The sequence below is a fragment of the Henckelia pumila genome, chromosome 3 (genome assembly GCF_033568475.1).
Source record: "Henckelia pumila isolate YLH828 chromosome 3, ASM3356847v2, whole genome shotgun sequence".
In the NCBI taxonomy this organism is placed as follows: domain Eukaryota; kingdom Viridiplantae; phylum Streptophyta; class Magnoliopsida; order Lamiales; family Gesneriaceae; genus Henckelia; species Henckelia pumila.
This window is the reverse complement of record NC_133122.1, coordinates 44935947-44956509: the sequence shown is the minus strand read 5'-3', so window position 1 is coordinate 44956509 and position 20563 is coordinate 44935947. Positions and strand designations below refer to the sequence as shown.

The window sequence follows — 20563 nt, the reverse complement described above, 5'->3', positions numbered from 1 at the left end:
TCATTAAACGTTACTTGCAGTACAACTTCAAATATCTGTAGTGTGTGAATCTCCTCCAACTAGTTCAACTAGCTAGTCGTGCGTAGAGAAGTTGGTTCCATGAATCGGTGACTCCGGCCAAGCACCAATGGGTGCAATCCATGCCTTTGAAAACGTTGTATGAGCTGGGATGCCCGTCCTTTCTTAGCTGAGATAGAGTTGTGATATCAAGTAAATGCACATTTTTTGATGGTAAAATGTCGTTCACCAAAATTCCTTGCACAACTTTTGCAGCCAATGGTAATCCACCTGGATATGTTGAACCTTGTATAGGCGTGGTTTCCATCGAGCAATTCTTGACTCCTGGTTCATTCCAATCTGCCCCACTAAATTATGTACAATTCACTATTTTATCAATATTGAATATATATAGATTGAGATTTACTTAATTAACATGACTAATTGAAAGAGACAATGAGTGTCAACAATGTGTAGCTCATCCGACACCAAGATCTCAATTATGTGACGAGATCAAGGCAATGACTTCTATATGATTTCCTGTTAAATATTTTTCCAAAAGTAATAATTGAAATTTCAAGATTCAGTATGTTTGTGTCTCCTTACTTGTAATGAGATGGAGATACTCCTTGAAAGAACACTTTGTTCTTGGAAGGATCGATGTCTGAATTGACCCATTTTGCCCAGGTCTTTAATCCTTTCTCAAATGCAACCATTCTATCCATGTCCTTCACTATCTTTCCATCAACTTCTATATAATCCCACCTATATTATATACACGAAATCTTTCTATTCAACGTATTAATTCATAATGTAAACATTCAAATTACTATGTAACATTTAAAAGTTTTACGGTTGTTTAAGGCCGCGTCGGTACCACCAATGCCATGTATTAAATATTAAGACGTCGATTTCTTTCCATACATCTCCGTTTTTAAGCGAGTCAAGTTTCAAAACTCGGCCTAGTGGTTCGGTTTCAATATCCACCAAATAATGCGTAAGGAACATTGTGATCGAAACATCATAGTCCTGCAATGCATATAAATATCCAATTTGTCATATTCCTTAATTCGTGTTTTATAAAAAAAATCTTATGAATTCAAACAAATTTGTGATTAAATATTATATATACCTGAAATGTTAAGGTAGAAGTAGAGTTACTTGTGTGGCTCGTGGTATTTGATCCCTTTACTGCATCGTGTAGAAGGCATGCCATTGATTCCCATTGATTAGAACTTATGGAATCCCCAACAAACATGACCTTTTTGCCCTTCAGGCTCTTCAATAAATCGAGCCCATCAAATCTGCCAAATCAGAGTTAATTAAATAATATAATCCCTAGGTTTCATATATTTTTTAGTATGAATTTCTTTTTTCATCCGACCTATTATATCTTCTACTCTTTTACCAACTATATTCCTATTTAATTTGTTTTTTAATTACTAATTTACTGAAACATTAACTAAATAAAGACAAAATAAGAAATTTCCTTATAAACATATGGGTAATCAGATATGGAGATTTTCAGGTTTGAGATGGAGGCATGTCTAACAATATATTGACATACCCGACCCGATTCGATCCGAAAACTATATTATAATATATACATATTTGTATCTATATATGCTTCTATATTTTTTATATTTATTTATTTATTATTTATATTAAAGAAAGGTTAATTTTAATATACATTTATTGAATCATGATAGCTATGTTATGAAAAAAATTATTAATATAGAGCAAATGTTATTTCTGAAGGATAAATGTTGGGATAAACTATTTATACTATTTTGTTATTTATTCTTTTATTTTGTTATTTTTTTTCTTATTATTCTATTAAAATTAGGTAAATATGTATAGCTTGTTCATAAATCAGAATAATTCAAATATGAAAAATATAATTGTAGGTGGAGATAAGATCTTTCCCTTCTTTGGGATTTATTTAACTAAATAACCTCCGTTTGACCATGATTTGAAAATATAACCTTCTCAATTTTTTTCTTTGTTTTGTTTTTTCATTTCCTTTGTATTTGAAGGTCATTTTGCAAATTTTTTTTGAAAAAAGGTCATAAATCAAAAAATTTGGTTGACCAAGGTTATTTTTCAAACTCTCCCTAAGATCTTTGTGTAGGTTATTGATGCGATTATCATAAAATGACTACCCGGGGGCGAGTAAACTCCCGGACGGAAAAGATAGGTGAATATATTTGAGAGAGTGAGTCCCTCTTCAATTATCCAACCCTCCCTTAGCTTTTATAATGGCCCGCTTGGGCCTTCAATGATTACTGGGTATGGGCTAACTGACGGCTTTTAGGGTGATGGAACGGCCATCACGTGTGATTTAGACATCCCGTAGTTTAAGGAAAGAGCTCACTCCGTTGGAGCGTGGTCCATAATGATTTGGTCGGGGATTTGATCCTGACACACTCTAAGCAGACGTGACTGTTTTCTGGCATTGAGAATAAAGAAAACTTGCCCCCCCCCCCCAGCTTTGCTTTCTTTTGCTCTTACACGGGTTCTCCCCAGACCTCCCGGGGTCTCCCGAGTGCTTAGACTCCCTGGGTTATATCATCATCCGAGATACTCCTGGCACCCGGGGGTATAGCCACCCGGGGTATCCTACTAGGATATCACCACACTCCCTAAAGATAGTCGGGCTAGGACCTGCTCCGCTATCCCGACCACCCGGGTTGTAGGGTATCACCCGGGGATATAGCCACCTGGGGTATCCTACTAGGATATCACCACATTCCCTAAAGATATTCGGGCTAGGACCTGCTCCGCTGTCCCAACCACCTGGGTTGTAGGGTATCACCCGGGGGTATAGCCACCCGGGGTATCCTACTAGGATATCACCACACTAACTAAAGATAGTCGGACTAGGACCTGCTCCGCTGTCCCGACCACCTGGGTTGTAGGGTATCACCCGGGGGTATAGCCACCCGGGGTATCCTACTAGGATATCACCACACTACCTAAAGATAGTCGAGCTAGGACCTGCTCCGCTGTCCCGATCACCTGGGTTGTAGGGTATCACCCGGGGGTATAGCCACCCGGGGTATCCTACTAGGATATCACCACACTCCCTAAAGATAGTCGGGCTAGGGCCTGCTCCGCTGTCTCGACCACCCGGGTTGTAGGGTACCACCCGGGGGTATAGCCACCTGGGGTATCCTACTAGGATATCACCCCGGTATCCGAAACCCCCCGGGTGGTGACACTAGCCTTACGTCAGCCCTAGCCACTTCGTACTGCGTATGTCAGAGATTCTGTCAGAGGTCGCTTCAGCTTCTGGAGCACGCTTTGAGTATCTGTGCCGTTCAATTCAAAATACACGGCTCAGATTGCTTTGGCCTTTTCGAGTATTTAATCCACTTGACCCTTCATTCTTTTACTCACCGTCTTCCTCCTTGCACGATTGTCCTCTGGTTTCATGCGCCTTTCTCCTGCTTCCATCACTCGTTCCTTTGCACTCTCTTATTTGCTCTTTAACCTATAAGTTCCTCCTTCCCTTATGTCTACCGGTACATCTTCCACCTCTGGGGCGAATGCAAAAGGCTCGCCCAGAGACGAAGTGCCAAGCGGTAGCTCGAGCGATGCTCGCTTCGCCTCTGCTCTTCCTTCCCGGCCCCATTTTTCTAGAAAAACCTCTCGTCCTAAAACTTCTGCGGCTTCGTCTTCCCACATGAAGGGAAAAGGAAAAAAGAAAGTGAAGAACCCTACACCCCTCGCATCTGCCCCTTCAGCCCTAGGTTGGTATACCTATCTTCCCAGCACCCTATCCCAAGGTGCTGCGGAGGAACTGCGCGGCTCAATGAAAATCCCTTTGTCGTATTCTTTATTCCGCCCTTTACCAGGGAGCACCCCCGACACCCCTCCGGCAGGTTGTTATACCTTCTTTCGAGACCAAATCCGCAGTGGTCTTCGATTTCCTATTCCTCCCTTCTACCTGGCAGTTGCCGATTTCTTTAGAGTTCCTGTCAACCAGTTCCACCCAAACTCTTTCTGAATTATGGCCTCCACTTACATTCTTTTTAAAATGCACAATTTAGCTATCACCCCTCTCGTGCTTCACTATTTTTTTACCTGTCGATTTAACGAAGGGGGCCTTTTCCCTAGCTGCCCGGCTGAACACCCGCTTTCTTTCTGATATCCCCTCTTCTTTGAAGGGATGGAAAAAAAGGTATTTTTTCATGCGTCGCCCGGCCCTTTTTACTTTTAGGACCAGGTTCTTGTCCAGTCTCCCCTCGCAACCTGAGCTCCCTGACCATTATAAAGTCGAGGAGCCTTATGTTCGCAGCCTGGCCTTAGTTGGCAATAAAAACTTTTCTTCTCCTGTCCTTTTAACAAACGAGAATATGATAGCTTACAGGTTGAGTACCCGGGTGGAAGATCCCCTCAACCAGGTGATCGACGCATATGGTGCCCCGGGAGCTCAAGAGGAAAGCTACCCGGGAGCCAGATATGATCATTCTAAGTGATGCGGAAGACGCTGTAGCCCCCGACTCTTTCTCTCTAACTCTCCCAGCGAAGCAAGACAGGCCCCTGGTAATGAATTGGGATACCCAATCGACCAGTATGGAGCACTTGGGCTGTGCTTGGGGAAACCGAATAGAGCCTTCTACCTGGAACTCTCGGTTTCCCCTATTCCTGACAGGGACCACCTCCTCCAAGGCTGCTACGGTCCAAAGTTTGCTTTCCTCCGACAAACGAACATCCCTGTCGGTGAGGGGCGCTACCTCCAAGTTCTCGGAAGGCATCTCTCATGCCTATACGGTGAGTCTAGGTCTCGTGCTTTATTACCACCCTTCTCTTCCTTTGGTTTTTATTTTTATTCTTTTCTACAGGGTTTATGCATGCTGGCCAGCGCCCTAGAGGAGACGAACTCCACCCTTAACCGGGAAAGAGAAAAGACTTATGCCTTCGAGGAACACATGGCCCAACTCCGCCTACGAGCTGCCAGCATACAGGAGATGCATGAAGCAGAGATGCGCTCTGCTTTATAGAGCTCCCGGGCGGAGGCTACTCAAGCGCAGGAGGAGTTGAAGAAAAAGCTAACTGATGCCCAGGACCGCTACTCGAAGGAAATTCAATCCCTTCGGTCCCAACTAGAGGAGACTTCGGGAGACCTACGCCGGGCCCGAGAAGAAAAAGGCGTGGCTCAAAAAAGGGCGGAAAGACTCCAACTCTCTGCAGAGAAAATGCAAGATAAGCTGACTGTGGCCCGCACAGAGGCGGATCACCTGGAATTATATTGCTCGTGAATTACCACTGGCGTTTGAGTACCAGGGTGGTATATCACCTGGGTTTTTTGGGGTGCCAGGGTGGCGGATCACCTGGACTTATATTACTCGTGAATTACCACGGGCGTTTGAGTACCAGGGTGGTAGATCACCTGGGTTTTTTGGGGTGCCAGGGTGGCGGATCACCTGGACTTATATTGCTCGTGAATTACCACGGGCGTTTGAGTACCAGGGTGGTAGATCACCTGGGTTTTTTGGGGTGCCAGGGTGGCGGATCACCTGGATTTATATTGCTCGTGAATTACCATGGGCGTTTGAGTACCAGGGTGGTGATCACCTAGGTTTTTTGGGGTGCCAGAGTGGCGGATCACCTGGACTTATATTGCTCGTGAATTACCACGAGCGTTTGAGTACCAGGGTGGTAGATCACCTGGGTTTTTTGGGGGTGCCAGGGTGGCGGATCACCTGGACTTAAATTCTATGCTTACAATAGATACAAACATACTTTTTATTTATATAACTCGTAGAAACATAATTTACAGGAGAGCTTGCACTTTCAAGAATAATACGACTTAAGATGCACAGTGTTCCAGGGCCTCTGTAGAGCCTTGCCCCGGTTGTCTTCTAGGTACCAGGCGTTTCTCCCTACCCTCTGAGTTATTTTGTAAGGTCCTTCCCATTTTGCTTCTAGTTTTTTTACATCTCCTGCCGGGTTAACCTTCTTTAATACCAAGTCTCCTATATGGAAGTCTCGGGGTTTGATCTTTTGATTGAACGCCTTGATTATCCTGCTCCAATAAGCTTCCATTCAAATAACGGCCCGCTCTCTTTTATCCTCAATCAGGTCTAACTCTTGCGTCCGGTCCATGGCTTCTCCCTCCTGGTAGGCTTTCACCCGGGGGGAGATCCGTCCAATTTCTACTGGGATCACGGCCTCGGACCCATACACCAGGCTGAAAGGTGTTTCCCCTGTGGCCGTCCGGGGGGTTGTGCGATAAGACCATAGCATACCGGGGACCTCCTCCACCCAACTCTTACCAGCACCAAAGAGCCGGGTCTGCAGAGATTGGACGATGGTCCTGTTAGTTACTTCCGTTTGTCCATTGCTCTGCGGGTATGCTACGGAGGTGAATTCCTGCTTTATCTTCATCTCTGTGCACCAATCCTTCATTTTCTTTCCCTGGAATTGCCTCCCATTGTCCGAGACGAGCTTCCGGGGCAAGCCGAATCGGCAGACAATGTTCTTCCAAATAAATCCCAACACCGCTTCTTCAGTGATTATTGCCAAAGGTTCAGCCTCTATGTAGTAACCCGGAACCCATTTTAAGATAATAATATGTTAAACATGATTAAGGGTTGGTAATTGATCTATTTCGGAGTAATATTGGACTTCGGAAGAGGAATTTGGGCTTTTGACTTTGGGCCAGATCGGAAGCTCCGATCCCAGTTCGGAAGCTCCGATCCTGACCACTTCGAAAGCAGATCGGATGCACGGGGATCGGACGTTCCGATCAGGAACGGAGGTTCCGATCTTAGCCAGCCAGCAATGCTCGATGACTCAGCCGTAAGTTTTGACAAGTGTTGATCAGGGGTTCGATCGGAAGTTCCGATCCCGGAACGGTGGTTCCGATCCCGACGTGTCGGACATGCACAGAATGAGCTGGAATCGGAAGCTCCGATCCCGAGATCGGTGGTTCCGATCGTTGCCGAGATTTTGGCTATAAATAGGGTTCATTTGCTTCAGTTTTGAAATACGAATTCCCGCATTTCCTTCTTCAGTTATATAGTGTGAGATATACACTTGAGGGCCCTATCGGTTATAATAGAGGTTCTGGAATAACCAAGGTGTGGTTATAGTCATCTGGGACTAGCGACTCCAAAGGGCTAACTACGGACGAAGGTATGGTCCGGGAATCTATTTAAGTTTTGGGAGTACTTATTAGCTTAGTTAAGGCTTATAGAATTTATGTAGTGATACGATGAATTTTTGAATATAGGCTTGGAACCTAGGATCCTATTATACTTGAACTAGCCTAGAGGTACGTACACATTGACTGAGATTGCCAGCGAGTATACATGTTTATATGTTGCATTTATTTGGCATTATTATATGGCATGATATATGATTTACCGCTTTCTATATCCATATGTCATGTGCATATACACGTTGAGCCTATACCTTGTTATACCTGACTATAGAGCCGCTCAGCTCTATACTCGATAGTCTGTCACTGAGAGTACCGCGACGGCGGGGGCATTTATGTCTGTCTACTCTGGTGTACTAGACGAGTATGGTTGCACCCAGAGGTTGATCCGTGCGGTGGCAGCACTCATGTGGCGCCGGTTCTGAGCATGAATTTTTAGATGACCCTGTACCAGTCATCATGTTGCATGCATTATATACATATGTTTACTCATGTCTATGTACTGGGCGTAGCGCTCACGTCCTAGTTGTTATCTTGGACACCCTATTTCATGGGGCAGGTCGCAAGATGGACGGAGCTGGTAGTTCAAGGCAGGACTAGGGAGCAGGAGCTTTGAAAGTTTTTATACAGCACGATTTATTAGCTGTATAATGTTTACTTTTAAGAATTTCGATATGGTTGTATCACTACAGATTTAAGCCTGGATTATATTACTAAGCTGATATGTAAATTATGGATTATGTTTCCGCACGTTTTTACTCTGTTAAGTATTTTGCTGTATTAAGTTTAATGCATGCTATTAGTTGCCAGTTAGTAGGTGATTCCATGCAGGGTCACTACATTTTTGGTATCAGAGCATGCATAGATTTTGGGATTAGTACTTGGGATTTAGTTTAGTCTTGAGTAATTCTTGCGCATTTGGGATTTTAATGTGCAATTTTTTTTCAGGATATGGCTGACGAAAGTCACGGTAGTGTTGGCCAGGGAGGTGGTCATCATCATCGTCGCCATCATCATCAGGATGATCAACATCGTCCTCATGAGGGTCGACGTCGCTATACTATTAATAAGTTTATGCAGGTAGGACCGAAACCCTTAGTGGGAGGCGAGAATCCTGAACAAGCTAGAAGCTGGATGTCTAAACTTGAGAGCACGTTCCGAGCTTTTGAGTGTACTGAGGAGCAGAAACTGGAAGTTCTAGAATTCGTTCTAGAGGATAGAGCACGTTTTTGGTGGGATGCCAAGGTTGCTCAGGCACGTACTGAGAGAGGACAGGTGACTTGGGGGGATTTCTGTCGGGAGTTTCAGAAATTGTATTTTCCTCCGGCTGTTCGCCAAGCACAGTCTAGTGGATTTATTGAGCCTCGAGCTCAATCTGTTGTGTCATCTGTACCTACGTCTTCTTCTACTCCTACTACTTCGTCTGGTTCTCGTGGTTCACGAGGTACTTTCCGCTTTGGGAAGAAGAAGAAGAAGGAGGAGTTTTGTAGCCACTGTGGTGGGAAGCATCCTGCAGCTTCATGTCGGAGAGCTACTGGTGCTTGTTATATTTGCGGTCAGCAGGGACATCTGCGGAGAGATTGTCCTCAACGCATGAGTTCTGCTAGTGGATCGGGATCACAAGTTGGATCTCAGGCTTCTATTTTTCCACGTCAGCAGCCAGCACCACAGAGTTCTTCTAGTTATCGTCCCCAGACTCAAGGGCAAGTGTTTGCTCTGTCTCAGGAGCAGGCTACCGAGGGAAGCGATCGCATGTTGGCAGGTAACTTTTTGTTATGTGGTATTCCTGCACTTGTATTAATTGATACGGGAGCATCGCATTCCTTTATTTCTAGTCGCTTCGTTAAGAGACATAGATTACCTTACGTATCATTAGATATGGATTTAGTTGTATCTACTCCGTTGGAGCAGGAGGTAGTAACTAAGCGTCTAGTGATGGGTTGCCTTCTGGAGTTTGAGGGTAATGTGTTATCGGCTAATTTGATGATATTAGCGATGACGGATTTTGACTGTATCTTGGGAATAGATATGCTGACTTTGTATCACGCTACTGTGGATTGTTATCAGCGTCTGGTACAGTTTCATCCCGTTGAGGGTGATAGTTGGTACTTTTATGGTGAGGGTGCGCGACCTCCGATGCCACTTGTTTTGGCTCTGAAGGCATGTCATGTCTTGGAGTCAGGTGGGGAGGGCTACCTCATCTATGCAGTTGATATGTCCATGAGTAGTACGGGTATTGATCAGCTACCGGTTGTCAGCGAGTTTCCTGACGTATTCCCTGATGAGATTCCTGGTTTTCCTCCGGTTCGAGAGGTTGAATTTGGTATTGATCTAGTACCAGGAACTACGCCTATATCCCGAGCACCTTATCGTCTGGCACCGTCAGAGATGAGGGAATTGAAACAGCAGTTACAGGATCTGCTTGACAAGGGATATATTCGTTCGAGTGTTTCTCCGTGGGGAGCACCTGTTTTGTTTGTCAAGAAAAAAGATGGATCGATGCGATTATGTATTGATTACAGGCAGTTGAATCGTGTCACCATCAAGAATAAGTATCCTTTGCCGCGGATTGATGATCTGTTCGATCAACTACAGGGTACTTCTGTTTATTCGAAGATAGATCTGAGATCTGGATACCATCAGATGCGGGTACGAGACTCAGATATATCTACGACTGCTTTCAGGACCAGATACGGGCATTATGAGTTTCTGGTGATGCCATTCGGTTTGACGAATGCACCGGCAGTCTTTATGAATCTGATGAATCAGATATTTCGAGATTATCTGGATAGATTTGTCATCGTCTTTATAGATGATATTCTTGTTTATTCTCATGACAAGGATGAGCATGCACAACATTTGAGGATTGTTCTACAGACGTTACGAGATAAGCAGCTATATGCGAAATTGAGCAAGTGTGAATTCTGGCTTGATCGGGTAGTATTTCTCGGTCATGTGATTTCTAATGAAGGGATATCTGTTGATCCTAGTAAGATAGAGGCAGTGCTGAACTGGTCTCGACCGACGACGGTTGCTGAGATTCGTAGTTTCTTGGGTCTAGCGGGATATTACCGTCGGTTCATCGAGAATTTTTCACAGTTGGCCAGGCCTTTGACTCAGCTTACTCGGAAAGATGTTACCTTCATTTGGTCCTCGGATTGTGAGGAGTCGTTTCACGAGCTGCGTAGACGTCTTACTATTGCACCTGTGCTAGCTCTACCTTCTGGATCAGGAGGTTATGTTGTTTATACTGATGCCTCTGGTCAGGGGTTGGGATGTGTTTTGACACAGCATGGACATGTTATTGCCTATGCTTCTCGACAGTTGAAGTCGCATGAGAGTAACTATCCAGTGCATGATCTCGAGTTAGCCGGAATTGTATTTGCGCTCAAGATTTGGAGACATTATCTTTATGGCGAGAAATTTGAGATATTTACGGATCAAAAGAGTTTGAAGTATTTATTCACTCAGGCAGAGTTGAATATGCGACAGAGACGCTGGATGGATCTCCTGAAGGATTATGATTGTGAAATCAAATATCATCCAGGTTCTGCTAATCTTACTGCTGATGCCTTGAGTCGGCAGGTGAGACTGTCTGCACTTCAGACTAATGAAATATCTCATATGATTCAAGAGTGCTGTTCATTGAGTTTTACACTCAAGCACAAGAAAGGGAGGAATGAGATTCGTTTGTATACTATTCTATCTGAGCCGGTATTGTATTCTCGGATCAGAGATGCTCAGATATCTGATGTTAAGACTCAGCGATTGGCACGTTTAGCCAATGGAGTTAATACATCTGGATTCCATTTTCAGGCAGATGGTTTATTGTGCCTATCCAATAGAGTGGTTGTACCTTAATGTTGCGGAGCTCAGGAATGATATTCTATCTCAAGCTCACAGGAGTCGATTATCAGTTCATCCTGGAAGTATGAAAATGTATAAGGACTTGCGAACTAGATTCTGGTGGAAGGGAATGAAGCGAAGTGTTTATCAATTTGTTTCGAGATGTTTGGTTTGTCAACAGGTCAAGGCTGAACATCGACGACCAGGTGGATTACTGCAGAATCTTGAGATTCCCGAATGGAAGTGGGAGCACGTGACTATGGATTTTGTTACCCACTTGCCTATGACTTCACGTCAGTGTGATGCTATCTGGGTTGTCGTTGACCGTTTGACGAAATCAGCACACTTTATTCCTTATAACCGGGAGTATTCTTATGATCGCATGGCACGCTTATATATCCAGGAGATTGTGCGATTACATGGGATTCCAGTAAGTATCGTCAGTGATAGAGATCCGCGATTTACCTCACGTTTTTGGGGTAGTTTTCAGGAGGCGTTGGGTACCACTCTAAGTTTGAGCACTGCGTATCATCCGGAGACTGATGGGCAGTCAGAGCGCACTATTCGTACGCTGGAGGATATGCTACGTTCTTCTGTCATGGACTTTGGTTTATCTTGGCAGGATCAGTTACCTTTGATTGAATTTGCCTACAATAACAGTTATCATCGTAGTATTGATATGGCACCTTTCGAGGCATTGTATGGTCGACGGTGTCGTACTCCGTTATTCTGGGATGAAGTCGGGGAACGGCAAGTCGAGGGTCCTGAATTGGTGCAGCAGATTGTAGACAAGGTAGATTTGATCAAGCATAGGATCAAAGTTGCTCAAGATAGACAAGCCAGTTATGCGAATATTCGCCGCAGGCCACTTCAGTTTGAGCCTGGTGAATATGTTTTTCTGCGAGTATCACCTTTCAGGAAGGTGATGAGATTTGGTGTGAAAGGCAAGTTGTCTCCTCGTTACATTGGGCCTTTCCAGATACTGGAGAAGATCGGAGATGTTGCTTATCGTGTGGCTTTACCGCCATCTCTTTCCAGTATACACAATGTTTTTCATGTGTCGTTGCTTCGACAGTTCATAGCTGATGAATCTCATGTGATTCAATCTACTGATATTCAGCTAGAGCCAGATCTGTCTTTTGTTGAACGACCAATCTGTATCCTAGACAGGAAGGAGAAAGTTCTTCGGAACAAGACTATACCACTTGTGATGGTACAGTGGCAGCGCCGAGGCATTGAAGAAGCAACTTGGGAAACTGAGAGTCGTATGCGAGCAGAATATCCTGAGTTGTTTGCTTTGTATTTTTGACTACCATGTAAGATGTAATTACCGTTGTTGTAATAAGACATGGTTTGATGTTTCATATTGTTATCTTTATTGTCTTTAGATGTTATTTCGCGGACGAAATATCTAAAGGTGGGGAGAATGTAGTAACCCGGAACCCATTTTAAGATAATAATATGTTAAACATGATTAAGGGTTGGTAATTGATCTATTTCGGAGTAATATTGGACTTCGGAAGAGGAATTTGGGCTTTTGACTTTGGGCCAGATCGGAAGCTCCGATCCCAGTTCGGAAGCTCCGATCCTGACCACTTCGGAAGCAGATCGGATGCACGGGGATCGGACGTTCCGATCAGGAACGGAGGTTCCGATCTTAGCCAGCCAGCAATGCTCGATGACTCAGCCGTAAGTTTTGACAAGTGTTGATCAGGGGTTCGATCGGAAGTTCCGATCCCGGAACGGTGGTTCCGATCCCGACGTGTCGGACATGCACAGAATGAGCTGGAATCGGAAGCTCCGATCCCGAGATCGGTGGTTCCGATCGTTGCCGAGATTTTGGCTATAAATAGGGCTCATTTGCTTCAGTTTTGAAATACGAATTCCCGCGTTTCCTTCTTCAGTTATATAGTGTGAGATATACACTTGAGGGCCCTATCGGTTATAATAGAGGTTCTGGAATAACCAAGGTGTGGTTATAGTCATCCGGGACTAGCGACTCCAAAGGGCTAACTACGGACGAAGGTATGGTCCGGGAATCTATTTAAGTTTTGGGAGTACTTATTAGCTTAGTTAAGGCTTATAGAATTTATGTAGTGATACGATGAATTTTTGAATATAGGCTTGGAACCTAGGATCCTATTATACTTGAACTAGCCTAGAGGTACGTACACATTGACTGAGATTGCCAGCGAGTATACATGTTTATATGTTGCATTTATTTGGCATTATTATATGGCATGATATATGATTTACCGCTTTCTATATCCATATGTCATGTGCATATACACGTTGAGCCTATACCTTGTTATACCTGACTATAGAGCCGCTCAGCTCTATACTCGATAGTCTGTCACTGAGAGTACCGCGACGGCGGGGGCATTTATGTCTGTCTACTCTGGTGTACTAGACGAGTGTGGTTGCACCCAGAGGTTGATCCGTGCGGTGGCAGCACTCATGTGGCGCCGGTTCTGAGCATGACTTTTCAGATGACCCTGTACCAGTCATCATGTTGCATGCATTATATACATATGTTTACTCATGTCTATGTACTGGGCGTAGCGCTCACGTCCTAGTTGTTATCTTGGACACCCTATTTCATGGGGCAGGTCGCAAGATGGACGGAGCTGGTAGTTCAAGGCAGGACTAGGGAGCAGGAGCTTTGAAAGTTTTTATACAGCACGATTTATTAGCTGTATAATGTTTACTTTTAAGAATTTCGATATGGTTGTATCACTACAGATTTAAGCCTGGATTATATTACTAAGCTGATATGTAAATTATGGATTATGTTTCTGCACGTTTTTACTCTGTTAAGTATTTTGCTGTATTAAGTTTAATGCATGCTATTAGTTGCCAGTTAGTAGGTGATTCCATGCAGGGTCACTACACTCTACCCACTTAGAGAAATAATCCACCGCTACTAGTAAGAACTTCTTCTGTCCGGGACCCGTAGGGAATGGTCCCACGATGTCCATGCCCCACTGATCAAAAGGGCAAGAGGCCCACACCATCTGTAACTCTGCTGCTGGTTTACGAGAGAAGTTCTCAAACCTTTGGCACCCTTCACACGTTTTGACTACCTGCCGAGCATCCTGCTGCAGGGTGGGCCACCAGTATCCTGCTAACAAGGTACGCCGGGCCAAGCTCAGATCCCCTCCGTGATCTCCGCAGCAGCCTTCATTTATTTCCTGAAGTACATAACCCACTTTTTCCCGGGCTAGGCACCTTAGCAAGAGACCCTGAAAAGATCGCCGGTACAATTTTTCGTTAACCAGGGTAAATCGAGTTACCTGCCTCTTGAGCTTCCGGGCATGTGCCTCATCCTCAGGAAGGATCCCCGTTTGAAGGTACTTGGTGAGGGGAGTCATCCAGGATTCCTCCTCGGTCTCTTATGCTTTTCCTTTTATGGCCATCACCGATCCGGACTGCTATATCACCTCCCGGCTATCAATACTAGTCAGATATGATGCCATCCGGGCTAGGGCGTCCGCCTCAGTATTATGCTCCCTGGGAATTTGTTCAATGCTCCAGCTAGAGAATTCCTCTCCCTGCTGCTTGATAAGCCCCACATACTCTTGTAATCTCTTCTCCCTGATGCTAAAGGCCCTCTGGACTTGCTGCACTACCAGTTGAGAATCCGAATACACAATTACGTGCCCTGCTCCTGCCTCCCGGGCCAACTTCAAACCTGAGACTACCGCCTCGTACTCCGCTTCATTATTAAATCTGAAAGAGGATAACCTTATCGCAACTTTAGTTTTCTCCTGAGTGGGAGAAATGAGGATTACTCCCACCCCGCTTCCTTCCAAACTGCTAGCCCCATCTACAAAGACTCTCCATACCTCTTCCTGACCAAAGGTGATGACCTCGGTCAGAAAGTCAGACAAAGCTTGTGCCTTAATAGCCGCCCGAGGCTTGTATTCTACATCATACTCTCTTAGCTCAACTGCCCACTTGACCAATCGGCCTAAGGAATTCGGATGAGTCATCACCCGACCCAAAGGGCTATTGGTTAAGACAGTGACCGGATGAGATAGAAAGTAAGGCCGAAGTTTTCGGGCAGTCAAGATGAGGGCCAGGGCCATATTTTCCATTTCACTGTACCGCATCTCAGGTCCCTTCAGAGCGTGACTTACATATTAAACTGGCTTTTGATCTCCTCCCTCTTCTTTTATTAGCACCGTGCTTACAGCAAACTCTGTCGTGGAAATATAAACCCATAGCCTCTCCCCTGGCCCAGGCTTAACCAAGATAGGCAGATTTGCCAGATGCTACTTCAACTCCCGGAAAGCTCGTTCACACTCCTCACTCCATCCAAACCTCTGAGCCCTCCTCAACACTTGAAAGAAAGGATGACTCCGATGGGCAGACCGAGCAGTGAAACGAGACAGGGTAGTGATTCTTCCGGTCAACCGCTGCACCTCCCTAATAAAGGAGGGTGATGGCATCTCCTTCAGGATCTTTATCTTCTCCAGGTTTACCTCTATTCCTCTTTCGGTCACTAAAATCCCAAGAATTTCCCGCTTTTTACTCCAAACACGCACTTAGCCGGGTTGAGCTTCACCCCATACCTTCGCAAGGTACTAAAGGTTTCTTCCAAGTCAGGAATAAAATGGTCCCGGATCCTGGATTTCACCAGAATATCGTCCACATACACCTCCACATTCCGGCCCAATTGATTTTGGAATACTTTATCCATCATCCTTTGATATGTGACTCCTGCATTTTTTAACCCGAAATTCATAACCACATAACAAAGCGTTCCTCCCAACGTAACAAAACTGACCTTATCCTGGTCCTCCTTAGCCAGGGGAATCTGATGGTATCCTTGGTAGGCATCCATAAAGCAAAGCAGCTCACAACCGGAGGTAGAATCCACCAATTGATCAATTCGGGGCAGGGGATAGCAGTCCCTTGGGCAGGCTTTGTTTAAGTCTCGGAAATCCATACACATTCTCCACTTCCCTGTACTCTTGGGTACCAGCACCACGTTAGACAACCAACTAGGAAACTGTACCTATTTGACGTGCCTCGCTTCTAGTAGCTTCCGGACTTGTTCGGCAATGACCCTGTCCTTCTCTGTTTCGAAGTGTCTCTTCTTTTGCTGACAGGCCGGGATCCCGGGAGGATATTCAACTTGTGCTCAGCCAAATGAGCCGAGACTCCCGTTAGCTCTTTGGGAGACCAGGCAAATACATCCGCGTTCTGGGCCAGACAAGTTTTCAATTGCTCAGCCAAAGCAGGCTCCAGACCCCGAGCCATCCGAGCAATCCTTCCTGGCTGTCCAGGCATTACCTCCACCTCCTCATATTCCTCCTTTAATTCCTCCACTGCGCATACCTCCTCCTGTTGCGGATCATCCCTTCTCTCCTTTCCCCGGGCCCTCTTATTGTCCACTCGGATGGTGTCCGCATAGCATCGCCGAGAGGAATGCTGATCTCCCTTTACCTCGCCCACTTGATTTCCCACCGGGAATTTGATCTTCTGGTGGTATGCAGAGGCGACAGCCATAAAAGCATTCAGGTCCGGTCTTCCTAGGATGATATTGTAGGAAGACGGGGCTTCCACCATGGTAAAGAGGGCCATGACAGTCTTCTTTATATCGCCCGATCCCAGGGTGATTGGTAGCCACACTTCTCCTCTGGGCCGAATGGTATGTCCTGCGAACCCATTTTCACGGGATGGATCTCACACCCCTATAAGTCCATTTGCTCGAATGCTTCTTGGAAGATGACATTTACAGAACTCCCCGAATCCACGAACACCCTTCTCACGTCATAGTTAGCAACTCAAGCCCGGATAAGTAAAGCGTCGTTGTGAGGCAGACACACCCCTTCCAAATCCCCCGGCCCAAATGTAATGATTGGGCTGGGGTCCAGTCTCCGGGCCTCGATTCCCATACTTTCTCTTTTACTCCAAGATTTTTGAGCCCTATTAGAGTCCCCATCAGTGGACCCTCCCGAAATCATGTTGATCACTCCTTTAGAAGATCCCTCCCGGGGTTCTTTTTCTGGCCTTCGAGGCGTCATCTCCCGAGCTCTTGGAGGGTCGGGCTTATTGGCCCGTGTGATGTCGAGCCGTGGCACCCAGGGACGTCCCCGCTGCTTCTTCTCCACGTGTCTTGCTTCCTCTGGTACAGACTGTCCTGGCTCTGATATGAGCCTCCGGCACTCACTGGTGTCATGGGTGTTTACCCGATGTATCGAGCAATATTTTCCCGGCCTCTTTGGAGGCAACGGTTGGGCATTCTCCTCACATAGATGAATCTCTCGGTCCCGAGCTATCCTGAGGGGAGCATAGGTGGCAAGCCTCCCTGGTTGATCCGACCTTCTTCTCCCCGGATTACTCTGGTTTCCTTTCTCCCTGTGTGCTTCCTTCTTGTCTTTTTCCCTCTTCTGCCGCTGGGCTTCTTCCATGTTGATATATTTTTCAGCTTGAGCCAAGAGGTCCTCAAAGTACCGGGGAGCCCTCTTGACTAAAGACCGAAAAAATTCTTCTTCTTTAAGTCCCTGTGTGAAAGCGGTGATTTTGGTTTCCGGCGCACATGCAGGTATTTCCAGGGCCATTCTATTGAACTTTTTAATATAAGCCCTCAGAGACTCCTCGTTCGATTGCTTTATTTCAAAAAGGCTGAGAGTGGTCTTTTTATATCGCTTGCTACTGCTGAAGTGTTGTAAAAAGACTTCCCTGAATTCTTTGAAAGTCTTAATACTACCTTCTTCCAAGTTTTCAATTCACCTTTGAGCAGAATCCACCAAGGTAGTCAGGAATACCTTGCACTTAATTTGATCACCATAGCAATGTAACATTTCCACGTTCTCAAATCGGGTCACATGCTCCTCTGGATCAGTGCTACCATCATACTCCTTGATTTTGGCAGATTTGAAATGGATCGGCAATGGCTCCCTAATGATTTCCGAGGAGAAAGGACAACCCAGACTTTTGACCCGCGAAGATTCCCGCGGGTCCGTGTTCTCCAGTTTTTGTATTTTTTGTTTCAGCATCTCCAGCTCCCCCGCATGGTGATATTGGCGAACCCGGCATGTGAGTTTCCCTCCTCTTTCAAGTATATACCTCTGCTCTTCTCTTTTTCGGGCCTCGGCTCCTGTTCTTCTTCTCCCTCTAATCCTTTTTCATTCTCCTTTACTTGGCCATCCTTTCCTCCTTCTTGCTGCATTGCCATGACTCTTTGTACCGCGGCGTCTACCATAGCATTCATTTGTTCTTGAATTGCGGCCACTGCTCGACGAGAGCTCTATGGATCATCAATGATGGTCATATCTACGCCTTGAACTCACTTTCCCACAGACGGCGCCAATGATGCGATTATCATAAAATGACTACCCGGAGGCGAGTAAGCTCCCGGACGGAAAAGATAGGTAAATATATTTGAGAGAGTGAGTCCCCCTTCAATTATCCAACCCTCCCTTAGCTTTTATAATGGCCCGCTTGGGCCTTCAATGATTACTGGGTATGGGCTAACTGACGGCTTTTAGGGTGATGGGACGGCCATCACGTGTGATTTAGACATCCCGTAGTTTAAGGAAAGAGCCCACTCCGTTGGAGCGTGGTCCATAATGATTTGATCGGGGATTTGATCCTGACATACTCTAAGCAGATGTGGCTATTTCCTGGCCTTGAGAATAAAGAAAACTTGTGCCCCCCAGCTTTGCTTTCTTTTGCTCTTACCCGGGTTCTCCCCAGACCTCCCGGGGTCTCCCGAGTGCTTAGACTCCCTGGGTTATATCATCATCCGAGATACTCCTGGCACCCATGGGTGTAGTCACCTGGGGTATCCTACTAGGATATCACCACACTTCCTAAAGATAGTCGGATTAGGACCTGCTCCGCTGTCCTGACCACCCGGGTTGTAGGGTATCACCCGGGGTATAGCCACCCGGGGTATACTACTAGGATATCAGTTATGAATATTTAATCATTCAAGTATGAGATGCGTACAAAAATTAAATACTCAGGATGAGGATAGAAGTGAATTATAATACAAAATATAGATAGAGACAAATGCTTTGAAATCTTACTCGAATTTGATCTATTGTTTGCTCTAATTTTCCATAACTTTTTAGTTTTTTATATGTGTGAAGAAAAAACACACAAATCCCTAAATATGAGAATATACGACAATAATATACAATTCTATGTTTGGCAAGAGTAGAGATTCTTTGTCATGGTTGAAACTCTTTTTCTTTTTGTTTTTTAAAAAAGTTTTTTACAATAGGATTTCGAAGATTTCATCACAAACCTGAGTCTGAACCTTATATCATATTAACTATAAAACAATGTTTTCAAAATCGGATCGAATTAGCCGGTTTGATCGAGAACCGGTCACTGATCCGATTCGAAACATCCCCGAAAACCGTTTTATAGTTGAACAGGTCAAAACCGATCACGAATCGATCCCAAAAACCATTTTTTTATTTTAAAATCTTAATTTAATATTTTATTATATATATATACACATGATTATTTGAAATTTATACTTCGTTAGAAATATTATTTTAGTATTATTAGAGTTTTTTAATTAATTATTTTATTTTAAAATATATATATAACTATAATTTGTTATATTGATTATATTTATATAGTTATTTATTTTTTAAACTATCATAAATATATTTTTGTCTATTTATATACATCTTTTAGGTTTTTAAAAATTTAAAAGATATTATTAATTATATTATATTAAATAATCGGTTTTTCGGTCCGATCGTGCGGTTAAAACGACCGGTTGAACCGTTTTTTCAAAGTAAACTGATTCGATCACCGGTCCATTTATGAAAACATTGCTATACTCATCAAGTGATATTAACGTCAATCGTAGCTTAAAATTCACAATTTTTCTTATGTCTGGAATTTTTTAAAGTCCTTTAAATAACAAAAACATATATCCATCCCCGATATGAATAATAAAGAACGAGTTCATGTGGGATGGAGTCATGGAGTCCCCTTCAAAATTAACCCTTTATCAATAAAGAACGAGTACATACTCACCTAGGAATGTCACACCCATTGGGTTGCCATCTATACTTGAGGTAGTCGTGATCGGGTCGACCAAACTTTAAGCAATCAAAATCTTGTCGAATAAACGGGCAATCGAACGAGTCATAAAGAGGGTAAGATTCATCATAAACCCATTCTCCTTCATACACATTGCAGATCTCTGTCTCCATTAATGTTGATTCATCACTGTTTTGTGTTTGTGCTGCAACATAATAAATATCTGAGGGCAAAAATATCATTGACAAACAATAGACAAGCAGCAACACAAGATTTATAATTGTTTCACTAGCCATCTTGTTCACTGGTGTAAGTTCAATTTTGGCCCCTAAAGATTTCAACAATCCACCGGCCTCTATATATACACTCGCACATATGCACGTACGTGTGAGACAAAGTCAATTCGATTCATATATAAATAAAGTGTAAAAAATAGGAGATCTTTTTGGGATTTGTAAATCTACCTTCTTTGAATAAAATTAACAGCTGATTGTAATTTACACTTTATAACACAAAAAAAAAAAATATTGCATA

The 20563-nt window shown here is 44.3% G+C and overlaps 1 protein-coding gene across 1 annotated transcript; it reads right to left on the bottom strand.

The window, feature by feature from the left end:
- Positions 1 to 64: 64 nt before the first annotated feature.
- On the bottom strand, positions 65 to 20202 carry LOC140888618 (protein trichome birefringence-like 38). The gene is made up of 5 exons (XM_073296313.1): positions 20024 to 20202; positions 1130 to 1301; positions 851 to 1026; positions 604 to 762; positions 65 to 365 (listed from the first exon to the last, which is right to left on the bottom strand). The coding sequence occupies exons 1-5, from the start codon at positions 20200 to 20202 to the stop codon at positions 65 to 67; spliced, it is 987 nt and encodes a 328-aa protein (XP_073152414.1).
- Positions 20203 to 20563: the final 361 nt, after the last annotated feature.